This window comes from Dipodomys merriami, unplaced genomic scaffold, assembly GCF_024711535.1.
Source record: "Dipodomys merriami isolate MVZ:Mamm:240054 unplaced genomic scaffold, mDipMer1.0.p SCAF_28, whole genome shotgun sequence".
In the NCBI taxonomy this organism is placed as follows: Eukaryota; Metazoa; Chordata; class Mammalia; order Rodentia; family Heteromyidae; genus Dipodomys; species Dipodomys merriami.
This window is the reverse complement of record NW_027204270.1, coordinates 392,543-417,426: the sequence shown is the minus strand read 5'-3', so window position 1 is coordinate 417,426 and position 24,884 is coordinate 392,543. Positions and strand designations below refer to the sequence as shown.

Genomic DNA, 24,884 nt, shown 5'->3' with positions numbered 1-24,884 from the left:
GGGAGCACAGATGTAGTCAGTCCAGAGGGAGGGGCTGGAGGATTTGCTTAGCAAAACTAGTGCCATGCTCAGCCTCCAAGTTCCTGGGGGCCGGAGGCAACTTCCTCACTACCTCAGGCCTGGAAGTGTGTGCACACCGGGCTCCCGTTCATGCATCCCTGTCTGGCCCCACTGGTCAACAGCCATCCAGCAGGCCAAGGCCCAAGCCGCTGGGCAGCTCCCATCCTCAAAGCAGCATGGCAGAGTGGAAAAGGACAGAGGGCAGAGAGGCCTCCTGGCTCTGTGTGTGTGTCTCAGCCGCCTGCAGGAGGGCAGAGGAGGCAGAAGTGCCCTAGGGCTTCTTATAGGCACAGAAACCCTCTCTCCCCAGCTCTGGGAGGGTCTGGTCCCAGTTCAAGGTGTGCGTAGGGATAACCCCGCCAGACCCACAGACCGCTGGGACGGTGGGCAGGCAGTGCGGTTAAGAAGGGTCACCTGAGGCTAGGGTGGAGTGCCAGCTAAGTGATGGCGACGGCCGCCCCGGCCTCCTGGCCCCAGCCGTTCCTCTGCCAGGAGTCTGACACCCAGAATGCTGACGCCTGCCCAGGCATTACCACCGTAGCAGGTGCCTCTCTGGAGACAGCTCACAGCTTCCTTAGGGAGGGGCTCATGCAAACAAGGGAGGAAATGCTGTAACCAAATGGGCTGGTGCACCTGACGCAGGTGTGTGCCCATGCGGGGAGGGTGGATGGTTCCCCCCTCCCCCCCCTTTCCTGGGCTCCTAGTCTGCCCCTTGGGCCTGGGTCTGGGGGAGAAGCCTCCATGACACAGTGAGTGTCCAGCTCCCTGGGCCCAGCTAGGGGCAGCTGGCGCTATTCCCATTATGGAGTTCAGAATGACCCACAAGCTCCCAACATCCAGGGCACTGCCTTATTGTCCAACCTGGAGCTCAGGTGGAGACTCCTGACCTGCGAGGGTTTCAGCTTCAGCTGGCCGTCTCTTTCTTGCTGCCCAGTGAGGCCCGTAAAGCACAGGTAAGCGTGCAAACGCCTTGGCACAGGGAGGCCCCGTAAAGCACAGGTAAGCGTGCAAACACCTTGGCACCCCGCAATCCCAGATGCAGCACACACAGCTGCATCTGCAGCCTTGCTCTCAGGCCAGTCCTCACTGGTCACTGGTCTTACCCAATGTTACATGAGTGGTTCCTGGCTGTGTGGTGGGCACTCAGTCCCAGGATGCGAGGTCAGAGTGCAGTGCCAAAAGGTCCCCCCCGGAGGCTGTCCTTTTCCCATCCAAGTGGCTGCCACTGTAGACAACAGCCCCAGCCCGGTCGAGACTGCCTGGAACCCATCTCCTCAACTAAAGTCCTGAGGTGGGGCACCCTGGGATCTGTTTTCTCGTCTGCAAAATGGAGCGATTCAGATCTCGTGGAGGGCAGCCAAGCTACAGTCAGGGGCATAGGGCAGCGGCTGGCCGGGCGTGCCCCTCCCCCGCAGCTCACCCCTCCTCCCCGGGCCAGGCCCTCCCCATTCCTCCCCCAGTGAGCAGGTTCCCAGGACACCCAAAAACCCCATCCTAGGACACCACGCTTAGCTTAGTCCTAAGTGTCATTTATTCACATTGGGAGTAGCACAGGTGGCACAGGGCTCCGGGGCGTGGCGAACCAAACACTTGCTTTATGCACATTGCAGCGCTGTGCTCAGGGGTCTGGCTTGGGGCCCCCCAGGAAGTCAGGAGAGGCCACGTCCCTAAGTGCTGGGTGATGTTGAGCTGGGCCTGGTCATCTGGTTGTCTATCAGCTAGGTCAGGGGCCCACCCCCTTCTGCCAGTAACACCTTACCTATTTCCTGGGCACCAAGGGACAGGGGCAGGACAGGACAGGACAGGACGTCTCACGGGGTGCTGGCTGAGGTGGGTAAGGGCTGGCAGCGGTGCTGGGCCCCCAGAGCCTTAGGTTGTGCCGGGGGAGCCTGCAATAGCACCACTGCGGGAGCCTGGGGTGTCCCTCAGGGAGGAAGCCACACAGGGGTGTGGAGGAGGTGGTCTGGTTGTGTCCTGGGCAGGGCAGGCCTTCTTGGGACCTTCTAGAAAAGCCAGGGTCAAGGCTTTAGTTCCTAGTTGACTGTATGGCTTGCTCAGCGTGCAGAGGTGTTAGTAAGGGGGCAGCCAAGAGGCAAGCAAAGGGTGCAGCACCCTCGGACGCTCACCCTTCTGGGGGTGTGGTAGCATGGAGGGGCCGAGGCCCAGGGGGCCCAGGGCTGCCCATCTGCACAAATGCTGTTTCCCAGGCCTGGGGCAGGCACAGGGAGAATCGCGGGCTGGGCACTTCGGTTGGAGGGAATACGGAGCCTCGTGGTGCCGCTTCGTGGATTCCACACCTGAGTGGTGTGGCAATTCCTGCCTCTGCCTCCTCCGCCTTCCACACCTCAGGGCAGCCTGGCCGCATACACTGCATAGGCTGAGGTAGAAGCTGGGCTCAGGCTTGTTCAGGCCCAGGAGGGCAGCTACCCTGTGCCTCTCCTGATCTGGGGCCCACCGCCTTTCCTGCCAGAGCCTGTGGTATTCAGCAAGCCCTGCTGTGGACTGTGAGGGCCCCAGGCTGCCCCGGGCTGCCCCGGCCCAGCTCCAGGCAAGGGAGGCCCACTGGGCCTGGCGTCGGTCCCTAGGGCAGGTCCAGCAGGGAGTGCTCGGCATAGAGCTTCTGGGAAACCTCGTACACATGCTCAATGAAGGGCAGGGCCTCACCCAGCATCTCTACGGCCTGTTCAGGGGACCCCACGTTCATGACCTCGAGGAAGACCTTGCGGGTGGGCAGGGTGCAGAAGGCCACCGTGACCGCCCGGCGCACGATCCAGGGGTGGTAGGCGGCCAGGGAGGCGTTGTAGGAGTCAGTACAGAGCACCGCCGTGCGTGCGTCCTCCGGGCTGGTGCGCAGGCTCTCCAGGAACAGCTGCAGCCAGCGCAGCGCACGGTGCAGGCGCAGCATGGTCCGGCAGCCCGAGTCGGGGTGACGAGAGCGGCGGTCCATATCCACCAGCTTGTTCCCAACCTCGTAGGCCACCATGGACTGCAGACTGGTGTAGTGCTCACGCTGGGGGCTGCTCCGCAGCTGTTCCATGACCTGCAGCTTTGAGACCACGTCCTTGGAGATGAACGAGAAGATGGTGCCCAGGCTATTCAGAAACCTGTGTGGGGAAGCGGGAGCTAGCAGCTGCCTACACCCTGGGCCGCTGTCCAGCAGTGGTACGGGAACAGTACCCGGGCCTGCTACGGCTGGGTGACCACAGCCTGCCAGCGGGACACGTGAGGCGCACGGCCTCGGGGCACGGCTGCTCCTTTCAGGATGTCTGCAGGGAGGCAACCCCTAGGCACGCACCTGACCAGTCCCTTCCAGCTGTTGATGTAGTGGTCCAGCAGTACCTCTTCATCCTCCGTCAGACACTGCTTAAAACTGACCAGGACGACTTTCAGGTTGAACTCTGACTCCGAATCCTCCATTTTTCAACATGAGCTGAAACAGTTTTACATAGAACTTATGGGTCAGCTCACTTTGTCACTCATTTTCTCAGGAAGATGGGGAAAGACAGTCAAACGAACAGTTAGAGCTGGGTGCTGGTGGCTCATAGCTGTAATCCTAGCTATTCAGGAGGCTAAGATTCAGAGGATAGAAGTTCCAGGGCAGCCCAGGCAGAAAAGTCAATGAGACTCCATCTCCAAAATAACCAACAAAAAGGAGGGATAGAGGTGTGACTCAAAATTGTAGAGCACCAGCTGCACAAATAAGCCGAAGCAAGGTCAAGGCCTTAGGTTCAAATTCCTGGGACTGACAAAGGAGAGGGTTGGGGAGGGAGTGAGGGAAGGAGGGAGTGAGGGAGGGAGGGTGAGAAAGGAGAGAGACAGAGACACAGAGACAGAAGGACAGAGTGGGGCCCATTCAGACACCAGTGGCTCACACCTGTAACCCTAGCTGCTCAAGAGGCTTGATCTGAGAATTGCAGTTCCAAGCCAGGACATGAGACTTTTATCTCTAATCAGCCATCAAAAAGTCAGGATTGGAAGGGCGGCTGGAGTGAAAAAGCAAAGGGACAGCACTCAGGCCAAGTTCAAGCCTCAGCACCGGTATTTTCACGCACCTGAGTGTACACACACACAAATACACACACACACACACACACACACACACACACATGAAATACGGGGTATTGAAACTGTCAGTTTAGAGCACATAGTAAAGCCATGTCTCCTTACCTGAACTCCCTACTCAAAAGGTGCATGTTCTCAGATGCCAACCAGACAGCTGCTATGCCCTTGGCAGATTTCATACCCACAGACTTTGGCATGGCCTCTCCCTCTTGGTTATTCAGGTCAGTCCTTGACCTGGGACCATGCAGCTGCACCATTTGCAGTGCCTGTGGTTGCTGCTACTTCTTGCTTATTGTGTTCCCTACAGACCCTGATGTCTCTCATTGGAGCAATTCCTCCAAGAGCAAGGCAGGGTGTGTACTCGTACACTTACAGCCCATCTGTCAGGACAGCATTCTGATGGGGGAGTCAGACTGGAAGAAAAACTGGGATTCCAAGATAGTGGTAGGGATTAACGCTGGCAGGGAAGGTTGGACTGTCACAGGCCCTCCCACTAGCTTAGAGGACGTTTCGGAAGTGGCCCAGGACAGAGACCTTGGGTCCTAAATGCAGCTTGCATTCCTGCAGTCGCTGTGCACACACGCTCACACGCTCCCAGTCCCCGCCAAGGGTCTCAGCCTGGCGTCTCCTCGGGGCCTCCTGTGTCCTGCCCTGGCCTCCCTACGCAGCCGTGCTGCCAGCCTGTCAGGAGCCCGACACCGGTCCTGGTGGGGCCCGTCCTCCACCCACACGGTGTGACTCAGTCTCTTATCTTCCCGGCGGGACCCGCGCGCCCGGAGGCCGCGGGCGCTGGGCCCGTCCCGGGCGGAGCCCCTGGGGTCGGCGGGGCCCGGGCCGCAGGAAGATGGCGCCTGCCCGGGTCTCAGCGCCCTCCCCGCGCCGTGCGCGGTGCTCCGAGGCCTCGGCCGCGGACGGCCCAGCGGAAGCCCTCGGAGCGGTCCGAGGTGCGGAAGGCCGCTGGGAGCGGGAGCCCGCAGCTTGCAGGTCTTCCGGCCCTCGGACGTCCGGCAGGAGGACCGCCGGGCCCAGCGGGGCCCCGGGAGGGGTTCGGGGCCTCTGCGAGTCTCACCTGGACGGCAGGCCTCCGCGGCGGGCCGGAGGCTCGGCTCGGCGGCGTGAGAGCCAGGGCCTGGCCGCCCGCCGGGTCCGCCGGGTCCGCCCGGTCCGCGTCGGGGCCCGGCGGGCTCACGTCAGCGCTGCAGGCCCGCCGTCCGCAGCCTGCGGTTGGGCAGCCGCGGGCGCGGCCAGGAGCCCAGTCTCTGCCGCGGCGCCGCTCCGATTGGCTGCCTGTCGTCCAATCAGGGCTCGCGGTACCCGCCCGCGCTTCCGGCGAGCGGGGCGGAAGCTGGCGCTCGCCGCCGCGCCTGCGCAGCGAGGCAGCGCGCTTCCGGCTGCGTCTGTCCGGTGCGACCCGAGGCGGTGCGGCCGGCTGCGGGTTGCGGCTCCGGGGGGCTGGCGGAGCGCTCCTGCCCCGGGACGCGGGGGAGACCGAGGCGGAGGGCCGCTCGCCCGCACGATGCCTGAAATCAGAGTCACTCCTTTGGGTGAGTCGGAGCCGCCCGGGGCCCCGCGAGCGGGGAGGAGCGGGGAGGAGCGGGGAGGAGCGGAACGGAGCGGAACGGAGCGGGCCGGAGCGGAACGGAGCGGGCCGGAGCGGGCCGGAGCGGGCCGGAGCGGAACGGAGCGGAACGGAGCGGAACGGAGCGGGCCGGAGCGGGCCGGAGCGGGGAGGAGCGGGCCGGAGCGGAACGGAGCGGAACGGAGCGGGCCGGAGCGGGCCGGAGCGGGGAGGAGCGGGCCGGAGCGGAACGGAGCGGAACGGAGCGGGGAGGAGCGGGGAGGAGCGGGCCGGAGCGGGGAGGAGCGGGCCGGAGCGGGGAGGAGCGGGCCGGAGCGGGCCGGAGCGGGCCGGAGCGGGGAGGAGCGGGCCGGAGCGGGGAGGAGCGGGCCGGAGCGGGGAGGAGCGGGCCGGAGCGGAACGGAGCGGAACGGAGCGGAACGGAGCGGGCCGGAGCGGAACGGAGCGGGCCGGAGCGGGCCGGAGCGGGGAGGAGCGGGCCGGAGCGGAACGGAGCGGAACGGAGCGGAACGGAGCGGGCCGGAGCGGAACGGAGCGGGCCGGAGCGGGGAGGAGCGGGCCGGAGCGGGCCGGAGCGGGCCGGAGCGGGGAGGAGCGGGCCGGAGCGGAACGGAGCGGGCCGGAGCGGAACGGAGCGGGGAGGAGCGGGGAGGAGCGGGCCGGAGCGGGGAGGAGCGGGCCGGAGCGGGGAGGAGCGGGCCGGAGCGGGGAGGAGCGGGGAGGAGCGGAACGGAGCGGGCCGGAGCGGGGAGGAGCGGGCCGGAGCGGAACGGAGCGGAACGGAGCGGGCCGGAGCGGGCCGGAGCGGGCCGGAGCGGGGAGGAGCGGGCCGGAGCGGGCCGGAGCGGGCCGGAGCGGGCCGGAGCGGGGAGGAGCGGGGCCGGAGCGGGCCGGAGCGGGCCGGAGCGGGCCGGAGCGGGGAGGAGCGGGCCGGAGCGGGCCGGAGCGGGGAGGAGCGGGCCGGAGCGGGCCGGAGCGGGGAGGAGCGGGGCCGGAGCGGGCCGGAGCGGAGAGGAGCGGAGAGGAGCGGGGCCGGAGCGGGCCGGAGCGGGCCGGAGCGGGCTGGAGCGGGGCCCTGACTCCGAGAGCGGGTAGGAAGGTCTGACCCTGGGAGGGGGACGAGGCGGCCGAGCGCAGGTGCCAGCGGGGGCCCGGCCGTGGCCAGGGCCGTGGCCAGAGCCGTGGCCGCGCCGCCTCCCTGCCCGGCCTGCTCCAGGGCCCCTCGGGATCCCTCCGCTTTTCCTCCTGTGCAGCTTGCTCAGGTGGCCTTGGCTAGCCCCGAGTCCAGCCTTGTCTCACCTGGTCTGTGCAACATGAAAACACTAGCTTTGCCCTTTGTAAGACACAAGAGTGCAGGCTCTCAAGGTCCTAACAGCCTTTTTAAGTTCGGATCAGGAAACACTTCAGGTCCAGGGACCCAGCGGCCTGGGTGGCTCTGCACGTGTGCCTTTGTTTCTCTTATATGGTTCTTGAACTCTCTGGGCAGCCTTGTTCCCTTTTCTGCATCAGTGACATCCGTGGCTGCCCTCTGTGTGGTAATCGCTTTACTTACCGCAGATGTGAGTGCTGTGTGGACAGGGTTGTCTTTTCTGCTTTTCACTGAGTCCTGTCTTCTGCTCTCTGTTGACATTTTGTCCCCTGACCTTTGGGAGGAATGACTGCCATTGTTCCATCATCATTCACGCGTGCATACGCGCATACATGCATGCATGCATGTATATACAGTGTTCTTTCTCCTTCAAGCTCTCCGTTTTCTTCTTGTTACTTGTCAGTCATGGGGCTTGAACTCAGCGCCTTGGCACTGTCCCAGGGCTCTTATGCTCAAGGCAGGTGCCCTACCAGTTTGAACTCATGGCCTGGGCACTGTCCCTGAGCTTCTTTTGCTCAAGGCTAGCAGTCTTCCAAACTTTGTCACAGCACCACTTCCGGCTTTTTCTGTGTATGTGGTACTGAGGAATGGAACCCAGGGCTTCAAGCATGCTGGGCAAGCACTCTACCACTAAGCCACATTCCCAGTCCTCCATGTTACTTTTTTTTTTTTTTAACAGTTTCACCAGCGTTCATTGTTCTGTTTTCATTTGCAAATATAAAGTACTTTGAATATATTCACCGTTACTCAATTTCTTTGTTGGCCCTCTTCCCTAAGAACTGGGCTTTAGAATTCAGAAAAACATCTGGCCTGGATGTCAGTGGCTCACACTTACTGAGGAGGCTGTGATTGGAGGAATGTTGTTGCAGCCAGCTTGGGTAGAAAAATCCAGGAGGCTCTTATCTCCAATTAACCATGAAAAGGTCTGAACTTGCTTCTCAAGTGGTAGAGTTAGCTGTGAGCAAAAGAGTAAAAAGCCAAGAACACAGGCTCTGAGTTCAGGCCTCACTACTGGCACAACAAAACAAAAACAAAAACTCCACAAAGAGCTGGGTGCTGATGGCTCATGCCTATAATCCTAGCTACTCAGGAGGCTGAGATCTGAGAATTACAGTTCAAACCCCACCTGGGCAGGAAAGTCTGGGAGACTCTTTTCTCCAATTGACCACCATAAAACTGGAAGTGGTGCTGTGGCTCAAAGTGGTAGAGTGCTAGCCATAAGCAAAAGAGCTCAGGGACAGTGCCCAGGCCCTGAGTGCAAGCCCCACAACTGATAAAAACAACAGCAACACATACACACACATACCACACACACACACATCCTCCACAAAGCTGGGGTGCTAGTGGCTTTTACCCGTATTCCTATAGGTGCAGGAGGCTGAGATTTGAGGATCTCAATAAGCCCTTGAGACTTTTTTTTAATGGTAATCCTGGGGCTTGAACTCAGGGTATGGGTGCTGTCCATGAGCAAGCTTGCTTGCCCGCCCTCCCTCCCCCCTCTCTTTCTTTCTTTTCTTTCTTTCTCTCTCTTTCTCTTTCTCTCTTTCTTTCTCTCTTTCTCTCTTTCTCTCTCTCTCTCTCTTTCTTTCTTTCTTTCTTTCTTTCTTTCTTTCTTTCTTTCTTTCTTTCTTTCTTTCTTTCTTTCTTTCTTTCTTTCTTTCTTTCTTTCTTTCTCTTCCTGTCTCTGAGCTTCTTGCTCAAGGCTAGCCCTCTACCACTTGAGCCACAGCGTCACTTCCCATTTTTCCGGTTTATGTGGTACTGAGGACTCAAACCCAGGGCTTCATGCATGCTAGGCAAGCACTCCACCCCAAGCCATATTCCCAGCCTCCTGAGCTTTTGTAAAAGTTCAAGGCTAGCACTCTACCACTTGAGCCACAGCTCTACTTCCAGCTTTTTGGTGGTTAATTGAAGATAAGAGTTTCATTGACTCTCTCTGCCCATGCTGGCTGTGAATGGCGATCCTCATATCTCAGCCTCCTGAGTAACTAGGATTACAGGTGTGGGCCACTGGTATCCAGCAGCCCTTGAGTCTTTTACTTTCAATGAACCAGCTTTTTCTGGAAGTGGAGATTTGGCTCAAGTGGTAGAGTACCAGCCTTGAGCTCGGAAATGATGGGGGAAAACACTCATTCCCGGAGTTCAAGTCCCAGTCCCAGTATCCCCTCTCCCAAATGAAAAACAACAAAAAAACTTCCCAAAACTCCAGACCACTGTTTGGTGGCTGTGTTTCTGTGGGCACTTCATATTAGGCCCTAACTTGTGAAGGGGAAGTCCTTCCCTCCATAAAGGCCTGGAGGGTCTTGGGTTCCACATGGCTGCCGAGTGCAGCTGCAGTGAGGAGGAGACAAATAAAGACCCTACCTGCCCCAGGGCGTGCATGGCAGGTCAGGGGAGACAGGCCTGCTGAAGAGCCTTTGGAAGTGCCCCCCCCCCCAGCCAGGTGCCGGGCTGCCTGAGGCTAAGTGGGCTCTGTGCATAGAGGGCCACTGTGATTGTGCTTAGGGGCACGTGGCTGGCAGAGGGAGGCATGTCGGATTCAGCATGGAAACCAGGTCATTTGCTGTCCTCAGACCTCTGTGGATGGCTGGGCCACGTCCCTCTCTTCATGGCCTCACGTCACGGTGTGCCTGCCCTGGCTGGAGCAGCTGTCTGGCCTGTTTGGATTTCAGAAGAGTGAGAGGGGCCGAGTGCCAGTGCTCATGCTTATAGTTCTACTTACTCAGGTTCAAAGCTAGCCTGGGCGGGCAAGTCTGAAACTCTTCCAAATAGCTGGGAATGGAACTGTGACTCAAGTGGTAGAGGCCAAGCCTTGAATGAAAAGACTAATGGACAGTGCCCAGGCCCTGAGTTCAAGGCCCAATACAGGCACCAAAACAAAAGAAAAAAAAAGTGGGAGGGAATCCAGTTGGGGCAGCTGAGGATTCACACGTGGGCGGAGTGGCGTGGAGCTGGAGCTGCCCGCTGCCCGCTGCCCAGCGCGAGGAGGCATCTGTGCTGTGGCCAGTTACTGGTCATAGTCATATCCTGTGCTTGTGCTAGGAGGTATGTTACCCACTGGGGTCAAGTCCCAGGGGAGGAGGCCTGACTGGCCACTGACCGACTCAGCAGAGGGTCCAGGCAGAATCTGACTGAGCTGGTAGAGAGCATTAGTGGCACCGCACAGAGCAGTGGCTGGCCCTTACGTGTGAGAGGCCCGGAGGGGAGAGCACGTGGGCTGGGCTGGGCTCTCCGCTCCCCTCCTGTGTGCTCTCCTTGCCTGCGGACGGAGGCCACTGTGCTTCCTGTCCCTTGGCATTCGTTCCTCAGCTCACGGCGGGCCCTGCACAGCCGGGAAGCAAGCATGGCGGCAGTGGGAGAGGGGCAGGAGTGAGGACGGGTGCTGGGAGAGCTCAGCGGTGCCTCTTACCTGCCCTCCCGCTGGAGCAGGGGCTGGCCAGGATGTGGGCCGAAGCTGCATTCTGGTCTCCATCGCCGGCAAGAACGTCATGCTGGACTGCGGGATGCACATGGGCTTCAACGACGACGTGAGTCTTTGGTGTTCCAGAGGGCAGTGAGGGGGCTGGGAAGGTGGCTCAGTGGTAGAGCGCTTGCCTTGCATGCTCAAGGCCCTGGGTTCGATTTCTCAGCACCACATAAACAAAAAGAAAAAAGCCGGAAGTGGCGCTGTGGCTCAAGTGGTAGAGCACTAGCCTTGAGCTGAAGAGCTGAGGGACAGTACCCAGGCCCAGTGTTCAGGCCCCACGACCGGACCCCCAGAGGGCAGTGAGGGACCACTACTCACCTGTTCCTTGTAGCCACTGGAGGGGCCTTCGGCCTTGGAGTAGGGACAGACAGGGCAGATGGGCAGTGGGGAGCACACCTAAACAGCTGTGTACATGCAGGATGCCGTGCCCAGCTATTCGGGCGAAGCTGAGCAAGCCGTGCAGGCTGGGCAGTTTCCTGTTCAGATAGCAGTGAGTAGGGGGTCACTGGTGGCCTTGGCCATCAAGCTCAGCCTTGCCTAGAGGCTGTGAGCAGCTGCCTTCCAAGTGCCACGTGCCGGTGCCCAGATCCCCCCAGAGCTACTCTCTGTGGTGTCAGCTGCCCCACGCTTTGTTGTCTGGAGACTCCAGTGCCACCTGCTGTGTTCTGACTCTCTCTTGGCTTCTCCTCAGAGGCGTTTTCCTGACTTCTCCTACATCACCCAGAATGGCCGGCTGACTGACTTCCTGGACTGCGTGATCATCAGGTAACCGCCGTCAGGGGCTCCCTGCCTTTGGAGGCCATAGGCTGTGGTGTGTTGGCAGCCAGTTGGTAGTGAGTTCTGTCACCATGTGCCTCTGTCCCCTCAAGGTGGTAATGAGCCTCTTTCCACGCCAATCATTCCTGTTGGCTGTCCCCCAAGGGCTATGGACGAGAGCCTGGCAGGTGGCTCCGGAAGCTGAGGTTGAGCCAGGGTGGTCCAGTCTGAGGAGAGGGGGGCTGTGCACCAGTGCCAGCTGTTAAATCAGGGCTGCTCCCTGGTCCTGTCCATCCCCTGGACCTCTCATTGTACTTGGGCTGCTCCCTGGTCCTGTCCATCCCCTGGACCTCTCATTGTACTTGGGCTGCTCCCTGGTCCTGTCCATCCCCTGGACTTCTCATTGTACTTGGGCTGCTCCCTGGTCCTGTCCATCCCCTGGACTTCTCATTGTACTTGGGCTGCTCCCTGGTCCTGTCCATCCCCTGGACTTCTCATTGTACTTGGGCTGCTCCCTGGTCCTGTCCATCCCCTGGACTTCTCATTGTACTTGGGCTGCTCCCTGGTCCTGTCCATCCCCTGGACCTCTCATTGTACTTGGGCTGCTCCCTGGTCCTGTCCATCCCCTGGACCTCTCATTGTACTTGGGCTGCTCCCTGGTCCTGTCCATCCTCTGGACCTCCCACGGTACTTGGGCTGCTCCCTGGTCCTGTCCATCCTCTGGACCTCTCTTGTACTTGGGCTGCTCCCTGCTCCTGTCCATCCTCTGGACCTCTCATTGTACTTGGGCTGCTCCCTGGTCCTGTCCATCCCCTGGACCTCTCATTGTACTTGGGCTGCTCCCTGGTCCTGTCCATCCCCTGGACCTCTCATTGTACTTGGGCTGCTCCCTGGTCCTGTCCATCCCCTGGACCTCTCATTGTACTTGGGCTGCTCCCTGGTCCTGTCCATCCTCTGGACCTCTCCTTGTACTTGGGCTGCTCCCTGGTCCTGTCCATCCCCTGGACCTCCCACGGTACTTGGGCTGCTCCCTGGTCCTGTCCATCCCATGGACCTCTCCTTGAACTTGGGCTGCTCCCTGGTCCTGTCCATCCCCTGGACTTCTCATTGTACTTGGGCTGCTCCCTGGTCCTGTCCATCCTCTGGACCTCTCCTTGTACTTGGGCTGCTCCCTGGTCCTGTCCATCCCCTGGACCTCTCATTGTACTTGGGCTGCTCCTTGATCCTGTCCATCCCATGGATCTCCCACAGTACTTGGGCTGCTCCCTGGTCCTGTCCATCCCCTGGACCTCTCATTGTACTTGGGCTGCTCCTTGATCCTGTCCATCCCATGGACCTTTCTTGTACTTGGGCTGCTCCCTGGTCCTGTCCATCCTCTGGACCTCTCTTGTACTTGGGCTGCTCCCTGGTCCTGTCCATCCTCTGGACCTCCCACGGTACTTGGGCTGCTCCCTGGTCCTGTCCATCCTCTGGACCTCCCACGGTACTTGGGCTGCTCCCTGGTCCTGTCCATCCCCTGGACCTCTCATTGTACTTGGGCTGCTCCCTGGTCCTGTCCATCCCCTGGACCTCTCATTGTACTTGGGCTGCTCCCTGGTCCTGTCCATCCCCTGGACCTCCCACGGTACTTGGGCTGCTCCCTGGTCCTGTCCATCCCATGGACCTCTCCTTGTACTTGGGCTGCTCCCTGGTCCTGTCCATCCCATGGACCTCTCATTGTACTTGGGCTGCTCCCTGGTCCTGTCCATCCTCTGGACCTCTCCTTGTACTTGGGCTGCTCCCTGGTCCTGTCCATCCCCTAGACCTCCCATGGTACTTGGGCTGCTCCCTGGTCCTGTCCATCCTCTGGACCTCCCACGGTACTTGGGCTGCTCCCTGGTCCTGTCCATCCCATGGACCTCTCATTGTACTTGGGCTGCTCCCTGGTCCTGTCCATTCTCTGGACCTCTCCTTGTACTTGGGCTGCTCCCTGGTCCTGTCCATCCCCTGGACCTCCCACGGTACTTGGCAACAGCGCCTGTGCCCTCTGTTCACATTCTTTCTACTTCACCCTCCAGCCCTTGCCCCTAGGCCTCATGGTCTCCTATTCCTAATGCTAAGGCTTGCTGTCTGTTGGCCTCTATAGATGTCTGAGCTGCCCTGACCCTAAAGCTGTAGTTCATGGTCCAGCCACTGCCATCTCCGCCCCCTGGTGGGGCTGAGCCCAGGGAGGCCCCCTGTGTCTCCTCTTCCCGCGTCGACCCTCGTGTTCCATCCAGACGGGCTGCAGATAGCACCTGCTGTTGTATAGTCTGCTTGGCCTCACCCTGGTGACCATTTTCTATTTCCCCAATAGCCAGAGGAGGCTGTTAGGCTGGAAGCAGCTCCTCTCAGGAGCCGGTGTCCAAGCTGCTCAGGCCCCCATGACGCTGGTTCCTTCAGGACCTGGATGGCAGGCTGCTTGCCAGGTCTCTGCCCGGGGTCTCTCTAGAACCTCCCCCGTGCTGTCCCAGCCCCTTGCTGCTCTCAGGAGGACGTCCTGTCCACCTGCCAAGACAGTGGCGGTGCTTCTCACTGCGGTATTCCACCCTCCTCTTTGCTGCCTTGCTCATGCAAGTATCACTGTTCAGCTGTTTGTGTTTCGTTTTGTTTTTCTTTTCTTTCTTTTTTTCCTCCCTTTTTTGGGTATTAGTACTGGAGCTTGAACTCAACCTTAAGCTCTTGCTCAGCTATTTTGCTTATAGCTGATGCTCTACAACTTGAGTCATGCCTTCAGTTCCAGCTTTTTGCTGGTTAATTTGTGTGTGTGTGGGGGGGTGGAATTCAGGGCTTTCACACTTGCTAGGCAGGTAGCTCTACTACCTGATCTGTACCTCCAACCCTTTGTTGTTAATTGGAGGTAAGAGTCTCTCAAATTTGACTGCCTAGGCTGGCTTTGAACCTTGACCCTCTGTTGTCACCCTCTGTGTAGCTAGGATTATAGGCATGAACCATCAGCTGTACAGGTTTGTAATTTTTTGTTCATTTTATGCTAGTACTAGGGCTTGAATTAAGGGACTTGCATTCTTGCATTTTGCTCACAACTGGTGTTCTGCCACTTAAGCCACGTCTCCAGTTCTAGCTCTGTGTGTGTGTGTGTGTGTGTGTGTGTGTGTGTGTGTGTGGTGTGTGTGTGTGTGTGTGTGTGTGTGTGTGTGTGTGTGTGTGTGTGTGTGTGTGTGTGTGTGTGTGTGTACGTGCACACGGGTGGGCTGGTAGTTGGGCTTGAACTGATGACCTGGACGCTGTCTTCTTCATTGAAGGCTGGTGCTGTACCACTTGAGCCACAAATTCACTTCCTGTGTCTTGATGGTTAATCGGAGATAAGAGTCTCACAGACTTTCCTACCTTGCCTGGTTTCAGACCTTGATCCCTTAGCTTCCTAAGTAACTAGGATTACAAGTGTGAGCCACTGGCACACAGCACTGTGGTAGCTTTTTGCTGGGTAATTAGTGAAAAGTGTCTTGGATTTGGCTTCCTTGACTGCCTTCAAACTGAGATCCTCTGAGATCTTCTGGATAGTCATTATAGGCATAAGCCACTGGTGCCCAGTTGTATAAGTTTCCCCCCATACACCCCATGCCTGGTCTTAGAGCTTGAACTCAGGTCCTGGACACTGTTGTTGAGTATTTTTGTGCTCAACACTAGTTCTTTACCACTTGAGCCACAGCTCCACTTCTGGCTTTTTAGTGGTTAATTGTAGATAATTTCCTATCTGGACTGGCTTTGCATGGTGATCCTCAGATCTCAGCCTCCTGAGTGGCTAGGATTATAGGTGTAAGCCAGTGGTGTCCAGCTGACTGTACAGGTTCTAACTGTTGATATGCACGGTGTTTTGATAAGCATTTAAAATGCATTTAGGAAGATAGTGGTTTTCATATTTTGTTTCTTTGTAACTTTTCAGTAGCCAAGGTAGTTCTGACATATAGTAGGCTCCAGTGAATGAGCGCAGTGGCGTAGGAGCCCGGGGCTGCTGTGGGAGGGTGAGGCCGGAGTGGCCCCATGCTGACTGGTGCCACGTCTCTCAGCCACTTCCACCTGGACCACTGTGGGGCACTCCCTTACTTCAGTGAGATGGTGGGCTACGACGGGCCCATCTACATGACCCACCCCACGCAGGCCATCTGCCCCATCCTGCTGGAGGACTACCGCAAGATCGCCGTGGACAAGAAGGGGGAGGCCAACTTCTTCACGTCGCAGATGATCAAAGACTGCATGAAAAAGGTGGTGGCTGTCCACCTGCACCAGACGGTCCAGGTCAGAGTCCGTCTGGAAGGCCTGGGGACCCTGGGCCTGGCCCGCTGGGAGGGGCTGTGGGCACTGCATTATCCTGGGGGGCATTTATGGGAGGGGCAGGTGGACTTCTCCTGCCTCTGTTCACAGGCAGCATTGAGAGGCCAGACCGACATTCTCCTGGAAGAACACTTGTGCCAGGAGAGCGGCTGGCGGTCTGGCACATGCTTAACTTCTGGGACCCATAGTATGTGTTGGTTGGGTGGGAAGATGGAGCCAGGTGGCAAGAAAACAAGCCCCAGGCTTGAGGTGAGGTCGAGGAGGAGCGAAGGATTTTAAACAGGCAGATGACAAGTGAGATTTGGCAAAATTTCTCAAAAAATCTGTGTGTGCACGTGCACGCAAACGTGCAGTCCTTTGCCTTAACCTTCAGAGTGCCCAACTTGTTATCCTTTTTTTTGGGGGGGGGGTCCATTTGTGGGGCCTGAACTCTGGGCCTGGGCGCTGTCCCTCAGCTCTTCAGCTCAAGGCTAGTGCTCTACCACTTGAATCACAGCGCCACTTCCGGCTTTTTTCTTTTTGCTTATGTGGTGCTGAGGAATCGAACCCAGGGCCTCGAGCATGCAAGGCTAGTGCTCTACCACTTGAGCCACAGCGCCACTTCTGGCGCGCGCGCGCGTACGTGTGTGTAAATACCATACAGAGGGTTACATGGGACTTCTGGCTTTTTTTGTGTATGTGGTACTGAGGAATGGAACCCAGGACTTCATGCATGCTAGGTAAGCACTACCACTGAGCCACACTCCCAGCCCCTCCTTATATTTATCTTAAATAATGCTTTCTAAAAATCTTAAAGGCTATTTTTCAGCTAATATAGTTAGATCATATCCCACCCACCTTTGTGTGTGTGTGTGTGTGTGTGTGTGTGTGTGTATGTGTGTGTGTGTGTGTGTGTGTGTGTGTGTGTGTCTGTGTGTGTCTGTGTGTGTTGGTCCTGGGACTTGAACTCAGGGCCAGGGTGCTGTCCCTAAACTTTTTTGCCCAATACTAGTGCTTTAGAGCCACAGCTCCATTTCTGGCATTTTTGATAGTTAATTGGAGGTAAGAATCTCATGGACTTTACTGTCTGGTTTGGCTTCGAACCGTGATCCTCAGATCTTAGCCTACTGAGTAGCTAAAATTGTAGGCATGAGCCACGCTACCTGGCCCACCCACCTTTGGCTAGTGTTTTCATAGTGTTATCTTTGCTCATTTTTAAAATTCTAACCTTTCTGCATTATTATTTATTTACTTATTTAATTTTATGGTCACTGGGTACTGGTGGCTCACACCTGTAATCCTAGCTACTCAGGAGGCTGAGATCTGAGGATTGCAGTTCAAAGCAGCCAGGGCAGGAAGGTCTGTGACACTCTTATCCACACTTAACCACCAGAAAACCAGAAGTGGCGCTATGGCTCAAGTGGTAGAGCACTCATGTTGAGCTGAAGAGTTTCTTTTTTTTCTTTCTTTTTTTTTTTTGTCGGTCGTGGGGCTTGAACTCTGGGCCTGGGCGCTGTCCCTCAGCACTTCAGCTCAAGGTGAGTGCTCTACCACTTGAGCCACATCGCCACTTCCGTTTTTCTGGTGGTTCATTGGAGATAAGAGTCTCATGGACTTTCCTGCCCGGGCTGGCTTTGAACTGTGATCCTCAGATCTCAGCCTCCTGTGTAGCTAGGATTACAGGTGTGAGCCACGGGTGCCAGCTATGAGTACATTTCTTATTGTACATTGTTAATCTTCTTAATTTTTTTATTTTATTTTATTTTTTTCAGCCATTTGGCTTAAACTCAGCCTGGGCACTGTCCCTGCATTCTTTTGCATTAGCACTCTACCACTCTGAGCCACAGTGCCACTTCCAGTTTTCTGGTAGTTAATTAGAGATAGAAGTCTCACAGACTTTCCTGCTTGGGCTGGCTTTGAACCACAGTTCTCAGATCTCAACCTCCTGAGTAGCTAGCTAGGATTACAGGCACGAGCCACCAGTGCCCAGCTTCTGAATTATTTTTAAATGTTCTTTTGAGTGGCAGGTAGTTTTCTTTTGAAACTACAACCCAATAAACCTGTTGTTAAATGGTACTTTTACCATCTAATGCTATTAGATTCTATATCTAGTAAGATTACTTTGGGTTTAGCTGTATCACTTTGCTATTTTCTTCCTATTTGTTTTGCCTGTTTCTTTCTTTTTCATTTTCTTTTTTTGTCGGTTGTGGTGCCTGAACTCTGGGCCTGGGTGCTGTCCCTCAGCTCTTCCGCTTAAGACTAGCACTCTACTACTTGAGCCATGTCCTTCAGCTCTTCAGCTTAAGACTAGAGCTCTACTACTTGAGCCACAGCGCCACTTCTGGCTTTTTCTGCTTACGTGGTGCTGAGGAATCGAACTCAGGGCCTCATGCATGCAAGGCAAGCACTCTATCACTGAGCCACCTTCACAGCCCTGTTTCTGTTTTTTGTTTTTTGTTTTTTTTAATTGCTCTATTTGGGTTTACTTACTTAGCCATTAGTGGGGCTTGAACTCAAGGGCCTGGCATGTACTATAGTTCTTTTGCTCAAGGGCTGGCACTCTGCCACTTGGGCCACAACTCTGCTTTTAGCTCTTTGCTGGTTACAGATAAGAGTCTCTTGGATGTGTATGCCCACTTCAACTGTGATCCTCCTATCTCAACCTCCTAAGTAGCTAGGACTACAGGTGTGAGCCAGTCCTGCCTGGCCGCATTTATTTACTTCCTGACATTTTCACAAGGTGTTTTTTTTTTTTTTTTTTTTGCTGGTCCTGGGTGCTGTTCCTAAGCCTCTTTGTGCTCAAGGCTAGCGCTCTAATATTTGGGCCACAGTGCTACTTCCAGCTTTTTCTGAATAGTTTATTGAAGATAAGAATCTCTTGGGTAGGCCAGGCACTGGTGGCTTACACCTATAATCCTAGCTACTCAGGAGGCTGAGATCTGAAGATCACAGTTCAAAGCCAGCTCAGGCAGGAAAGACCATGAGACTCTTAGCTCCAATAAACCACCAGAAAACTGGAAGTGGCGCTGTGGTTCAAGTGGTAGAGTGTTAGCCTTGAGCTGAAGAGCTGAGGGACAATGCTAGGCTGAGTTCAAGCCCCATGACCAACACCAAAAAAAAAAAAAAAAAAGATCTCATGGGCTTCTCTGCCCAGGCTGGCTTTGAACCGCAGTCCTCGTATCAGCCTCCTGAGTAGGTAGGATTACAGGTGTGAGCCACTGGTACTCAGTTCTTAAAGTTCTATCTGGAGGGATGGGAAGGTGGCTCACTGGTAGAGTGCTTGCTCACATGCATGGGGCCCTGGGTTTGATTTCTCAGCACTATATAAGCAGAAAAATCCAGAAGTGGCCCTGTGCCTCAAGTGGTAGAGCGCTAGCCTTGAACTGAATTGCTGAGGGACAGCGCCTAGGCCCAGAGTTCATGCCCCATAACGGACAAAAAAAAGCTGTATCTGGAAACTCTGGTTTTAGAACCTTAGATATTTATCTTCTCTCTGCTTTTCTGTCCACATTGCTTCTCCTCTGTGATTGCTTTTGGTTGAATCCTGGATAACACGTGGGAAACAGGCATGGATGGGTGGCTTGGACGACCCGTCTGGTCGCATTGCCCCGACCCTGCCCGTGCTCTGCAGGCCTGAGTGCATGCTCTCCTCTGCAGGTGGATGACGAGCTTGAAATCAAGGCCTACTATGCAGGCCATGTGCTGGGGGCGGCCATGTTCCAGATCAAAGTGGGCTCCGAGTCTGTGGTGTACACGGTCAGTGGAAGGGCTTGGGGCTTGGGCCGAGCCGTCAGTAGCAGAGGTGCTCTCTTGACTGTTACTTTCTTTGCCAGGGAGATTATAACATGACCCCAGACCGGCATTTGGGGTAAGTAGGGCTCAGTCTTCATTGTTTTCCCCTCAAGCCTGCAGGCCTGTGAGGTGCCAGTGGTAGACCCTGAGCAGGCGCTGCCACTTTGTCGCGCCTGCTTGTGCAGCCATGGGCGCTGCCCCCACGGCTGTGCCCGCCTCTGTTCCAGGGCTGCATGGATTGACAGGTGCCGGCCAAACCTGCTCATCACAGAGTCCACATACGCCACAACCATCCGGGACTCCAAGCGCTGCCGAGAGCGGGACTTCCTGAAGAAAGTCCATGAGACTGTGGAGCGCGGTGGAAAGGTAGCAGCTGCGGGCCAGCCCTGGGGTTTCTGCCCTGCGCGGTCAGGGTCCCTCGGGGTGCTGTTAGCTTGGCTCTGAGGAGAAAGACTAAGGACTCCTTAGGTGCTTGCGGGACCCGTGCATCTCAGATCTGTAAGGGTCATGGAGCACTCCTGTGCTTCCCTGGTGTCTTCTTGGGTCTGAGAGTAGAACTTCCCCTAACCCCAGGGGAAGCCTGGTGAGCTTTCTTTTTAATTTTTTTTTTTTTTAATTTTTTTTTTTTGTCGGTCATGGGCCTTGAACTCTGGGCCTGAGCGCTGTCCCTCAGCTCTTCAGCTCAAGGCGAGCGCTCAACCACTTGAGCTACAGCGCCACTTCCTGTTTTCTGGTGGTTTATTGGAGATAAGAGTCTCACGGTCTCTCCTGCCCGGGCTGGCTTTGAACCGCGATTCTCAGATCTCAGCCTCCTGAGTAGCTAGGATTACAGGCGTGAGCCACCAGCGCCCGGCTGGTGAGCTTTCTTGGTAGGTGATGTCCCTGGCTCTCAAACTCACCAGCAGACACAGTCTTCATAGTAGCTGCTGCCCACAAAGATGGGACCAGCAAGCAGTCTGCTGCCTGTGGTGTCCAGGGTTGAGTGGCATGGCCAGAGGCCCCCACTTGAGTCAGCCTTACCTGCTCTTAGGTACTGATTCCCGTGTTTGCACTCGGCCGGGCACAGGAGCTCTGCATCCTGCTGGAGACCTTCTGGTAAGTGCTGGCACAAGGCCTTCCCTGGGGGGGCAGTGGAAGAAGTGCGAGAGCTGATGGGTTACTAATGGCCATCGTGGGTGTGGCGGTGGTGGCTGTTGGCTGCCTTGCTGGCAGGGAGGTCCAGCCACGTGTCTGAGGCTGCGCCGTCACGTCCGCACTGGTAGTCGGCTGTGCTGGGTCGCTGGCCCCACCGAGCCTCCTCACAGCGCTCTGGGCTGGTGCGAGCCCCAGTGTTAATAGGACACAAACTGAGGGTTCAGGTCTGTGGTGGAGGGGTGGAGACCATATTCCAGGCGACCTGGTGGTGTCCTGCACTGTGGCCTCTGTGCTGACTGGGCTCTGTGCACAGGGAACGCATGAACCTGAAGGTGCCCATCTACTTCTCCACGGGGCTCACGGAGAAGGCCAACCACTACTACAAGCTGTTCATCACCTGGACCAACCAGAAGATCAGGAAGACCTTCGTCCAGAGGAACATGTTCGAGTTTAAACACATTAAGGCCTTTGACCGGGCATTTGCTGACAACCCGGGTCCCATGGTGAGGCCCTGGTGGGGCATGTGAAGATCCCCGCTCAGGTCTCTGGGAGAAAGGTAGGGGTCAGCTGGGGCCTGTGGCAGGGCTTGGGCCATGAGTCTGCCGCCCTGACCCCATACCTGCCCGCAGGTTGTGTTTGCCACACCAGGGATGCTGCATGCTGGCCAGTCCCTGCAGATCTTCCGGAAGTGGGCAGGAAATGAGAAAAATATGGTAAGGGATCTGGGCTCCAAGATCGCAGGAGGTCTGTGGGTGGGTGGAGACGGGACTATGGATGGGTTCCCACAGCCTTGGGAGCCAGAGGTCTAGGGGCCCGTGGGTCACGGAGGTGGGGGGGTGGGGGGGGGTGATGTTTAACCTTATTGTTCCAGGCTGTCAGGCAGGTGCGTCCCAATGTAGCCTGTGGATGTGCGGGGGCGGGGGTGGGAGCGGGTGGCCACGCAGCTGAGCCTCCCCCTGCCGTAGGTCATCATGCCTGGCTACTGTGTGCAGGGCACTGTGGGCCACAAGATCCTCAGTGGGCAACGCAAGCTGGAGATGGAGGGACGGCAGGTGGTGAGTCCCCCCTCTGCCCCTGGGTTGGCAGGGCTCCCGGGCCCCGCTAGTGCTGAGTGTGTTTAAACCGCGCTGCTGCAGCTGGAGGTGAAGATGCAGGTGGAGTACATGTCATTCAGCGCCCACGCGGACGCCAAGGGCATCATGCAGCTGGTGGGACAGGCAGAGCCAGAGAACGTGCTGCTGGTGCATGGTGAGGCCAAGAAGATGGAGTTCCTGAGACAGAAGATCGAGCAGGAGTTCCGTGAGTGCCTGGAGATGGGGGGCGGGGCCTCTGAGTGCCGGAGGGAGGGGCGGGGGCGGGGCCTCTGAGTGCCGGAGGGAGGGGCGGGGGCGGGGCCTCTGTGAGTGCCCGAGGAGGGGCGGGGGCGGGGCCTCTGAGTGCCGGAGGGAGGGGCGGGGGCGGGGCCTCTGTGAGTGCCCGAGGAGGGGCGGGGGCGGGGCCTCTGCGGAGTTCCGTGAGTGCCCGGAGGAGGGGCGGGGCCTCTGTGAGTGCCGGAGGGAGGGGCGGGGGTGGGGCCTCTGAGTGCCGGAGGGAGGGGCGGGGGCGGGGCCTCTGAGTGCCGGAGGGAGGGGCGGGGGCGGGGCCTCTGAGTGCCGGAGGGAGGGGCGGGGGCGGGGCCTCTGAGTGCCGGAGGGAGGGGCGGGGGCGGGGCCTCTGAGTGCCGGAGGGAGGGGCGGGGGCGGGGCCTCTGAGTGCCGGAGGGAGGGGCGGGGGCGGGGCCTCTGCGGAGTTCCATGAGTGCCCGGAGGAGGGGCGGGGCCTCTGTGAGTGCCGGAGGGGGGGCGGGGGCGGGGCCTCTGAGTGCCGGAGGGAGGGGCGGGGGCGGGGCCTCTGAGTGCCGGAGGGAGGGGCGGGGGTGGGGCCTCTGAGTGCCGGAGGGAGGGGCGGGGGCGGGGCCTCTGTGAGTGCCCGAGGAGGGGCGGGGGCGGGGCCTCTGCGGAGTTCCGTGAGTGCCCGGAGGAGGGGCGGGGCCTCTGTGAGTGCCGGAGGGAGGGGCGGGGGCGGGGCCTCTGAGTGCCGGAGGGAGGGGCGGGGGCGGGGCCTCTGCGGAGTTCCGTGAGTGCCGGAGGGAGGGGCGGGGCCTCTGTGAGTGCCGGAGGGAGGGGCGGGGGCGGGGCCTCTGTGAGTGCCGGAGGGAGGGGCGGGGGCGGGGCCTCTGCGGAGTTCCGTGAGTGCCGGAGGGAGGGGCGGGGGCGGGGCCTCTGCGGTGACTTGTACTGCTCCCTTTCTAGGTGTCAGCTGCTACATGCCAGCTAATGGCGAGACGGTGACACTGCCCACCAGCCCCAATATCCCCGTGGGCATTTCCCTGGGGCTGCTGAAGCGGGAGATGGCTCAGGGTATGGGACCGGTGGCAGTGGGTGGGGTGGCAGGGGTCTGGGGTCAGCGGGCACTGGGTGGGGTGGCAGGGGTCGGGTCAGCGGGCACTGGGTGGGGTGGCAGGGGTCTGGGGACTGGTGGGCACTGGGTGGGGTGGCAGGGGTCTGGGGTCAGCGGGCACTGGGTGGGGTGTCAGGGGTCGGATCAGCGGGCACTGGGTGGGGTGGCAGGGGTCGGGTCAGCGGGCACTGGGCGGGGTGGCAGGGGTCTGGGGTCAGCGGGCACTGGGTGGGGTGGCAGGGGTCGGGTCAGCGGGCACTGGGCGGGGTGGCAGGGGTCTGGGGTCAGCGGGCACTGGGTGGGGTGGCAGGGGTCTGGGGTCAGCGGGCACTGGGTGGGGTGATGGGTCTGGGGACTGGTGGGCACTGGGTGGGGTGATGGGTCTGGGGTCAGCGGGCACTGGGTGGGGTGGCAGGGGTCTGGCGTCAGCGGGCACTGGGTGGGGTGATGGGTCTGGGGGTTAGCGGACACTGGGTGGGGTGGCAGGGGTCTGGGAGTCAGCCGGCACTGGGTGGGGTGGCAGGGGTCTGGGGGTCAGCCGGCACTGGGTGGGGTGGCAGGGGTCTGGGGGCCTGTGTTGACAGTGCTGCCCTGTTCCCCCACAGGGCTGCTCCCTGAGACCAAAAAGCCACGGCTCCTGCATGGCACTCTGATCATGAAAGACAGCGTGAGTGTGTGGTAGTGGTGGGGGTGGGCTTTGCCCTGCTCCCTCTGACCTCTCCCTGTCCCCACAGAATCTCCGGCTGGTGTCCTCAGAACAAGCCCTCAAGGAGCTGGGTCTGGCTGAGCACCAGCTGCGCTTCACCTGCCGCGTGCACCTGCAGGACACCCGCAAAGAGCAGGAGACAGCCCTTCGTGTCTACAGCCACCTGAAGAGGTGTGCCCCGCCTCCCCCTCTCCCCCCTCCTCTGCGGGAAGGCCGGGGAAGCGGGGTCTCACTGCGCCTCCCCACAGCACCCTGAAAGACCACTGTGTGCAGCACCTCCCTGACGGCTCGGTGACGGTGGAGTCCATCCTCATTCAGGCTGCCGCCCACTCTGAGGACCCGGGCACCAAAGTGCTGCTCGTCTCTTGGACCTACCAGGTAAAGGGGTTGGGGTGCCCACAGGCCTGGGGAGGGGGGGGTCTCCTTCCTTGGCAACGATGTGTTCTCCTCTCCTGCAGGATGAGGAGCTGGGGAGCTTCCTCACAGCCCTTCTCAAGAAGGGCCTCCCCCAAGCCCCCAGCTGACGCGTCGCCCAGGCCTGCCGCCTCTGCCCCGCATGAGCACCTCAGCTTCCACACCAGGGCTGTGTGTACCCGGGAGCGTGGGCCCGTGGCTAGGCTGCAGGTGCTGCCCCAGGAACAAGCGCAGAGCCCTGGGCCAGCCTGAAGAACATTTTTGGCTGATGTAATAAATAGGCCTCTTGGGCCTTGTCTTTTATTTTCACTCTCTAGCTCAGAAGATGGGGGGGTACCACCTCACACACTTCCTGCTCCTTACCCAGCTACAGGAAGGGTGTGCAGGGCGGCAGACTGCGTAGGTGGTGGCTCTGCGTAGGTGCTCTGCTCTGAGGGTAGTGAGTGTCTGACAAGGTCCAGCAGACAAGGCCGCAAGTGTGTGGCCGGCATGGCGCGGGAGGGGATCTGTGGGTAGAACTGGGTCAGCCTGGGGGGCCGGGGGTCAGCCCGGAGCCCCTCCCCCAAAACTGCCGTATGCAGAACTCAGCCTCCACACTGAGGTCTCACTGGCCATCTGAGGAGGGAGGGGCACCTTAGTTTAGGCCACCATGCTTTGGTCACTAATCCTTAGCCAGAAATCCTTTGGCCAACACAGCATGCTCCTGGGGCCCTACCTTTGTCCCTGGCTGCTTGGATTCCCATGCAGCAGGATGATGTGGCGGCTTTGGCTGCTGTCAAGTGCCCCTCAGCTCGGACCCCATCTTAGAGGACCTTCC

The 24,884-nt window shown here is 58.7% G+C and overlaps 2 protein-coding genes across 7 annotated transcripts; one reads left to right on the top strand and one right to left on the bottom strand.

Moving 5' to 3' along the window:
* Nucleotides 1–1,568: 1,568 nt before the first annotated feature.
* On the bottom strand, nt 1,569–5,378 carry Cptp (ceramide-1-phosphate transfer protein). 3 transcript variants are annotated; one of them, XM_070037133.1, is made up of 3 exons: nt 5,192–5,378; nt 3,356–3,490; nt 1,569–3,164 (listed from the first exon to the last, which is right to left on the bottom strand). In XM_070037133.1, exons 2-3 carry the CDS (start codon nt 3,475–3,477, stop codon nt 2,642–2,644), a joined length of 645 nt encoding a protein of 214 aa, XP_069893234.1. In that variant the 5' UTR covers nt 3,478–3,490; nt 5,192–5,378; the 3' UTR covers nt 1,569–2,641. The 3 variants fall into 3 exon arrangements, with proteins under 3 accessions (XP_069893234.1, XP_069893236.1, XP_069893235.1); XM_070037135.1 differs by lacking the exon at nt 5,192–5,378 and adding an exon at nt 4,228–4,658; XM_070037134.1 differs by lacking the exon at nt 5,192–5,378 and adding an exon at nt 3,935–4,208.
* A 147-nt stretch (nt 5,379–5,525) lies between these two features.
* Nucleotides 5,526–24,376, top strand: Ints11 (integrator complex subunit 11). Of its 4 annotated transcripts, none has more exons than XM_070037090.1 (17): nt 5,526–5,666; nt 10,500–10,597; nt 11,228–11,301; nt 15,339–15,567; nt 19,240–19,338; nt 19,416–19,450; nt 19,602–19,740; nt 20,405–20,469; nt 20,822–21,011; nt 21,138–21,221; nt 21,474–21,563; nt 21,645–21,807; nt 22,800–22,907; nt 23,553–23,614; nt 23,682–23,824; nt 23,902–24,031; nt 24,112–24,376. In XM_070037090.1, exons 1-17 carry the CDS (start codon nt 5,639–5,641, stop codon nt 24,175–24,177), a joined length of 1,803 nt encoding a protein of 600 aa, XP_069893191.1. In that variant the 5' UTR covers nt 5,526–5,638; the 3' UTR covers nt 24,178–24,376. The 4 variants fall into 4 exon arrangements, with proteins under 4 accessions (XP_069893191.1, XP_069893194.1, XP_069893195.1 ...); XM_070037092.1 differs by lacking the exon at nt 5,526–5,666 and adding an exon at nt 8,689–10,115; XM_070037093.1 differs by lacking the exon at nt 22,800–22,907.
* The last annotated feature ends 508 nt before the right edge of the window (nt 24,377–24,884 follow it).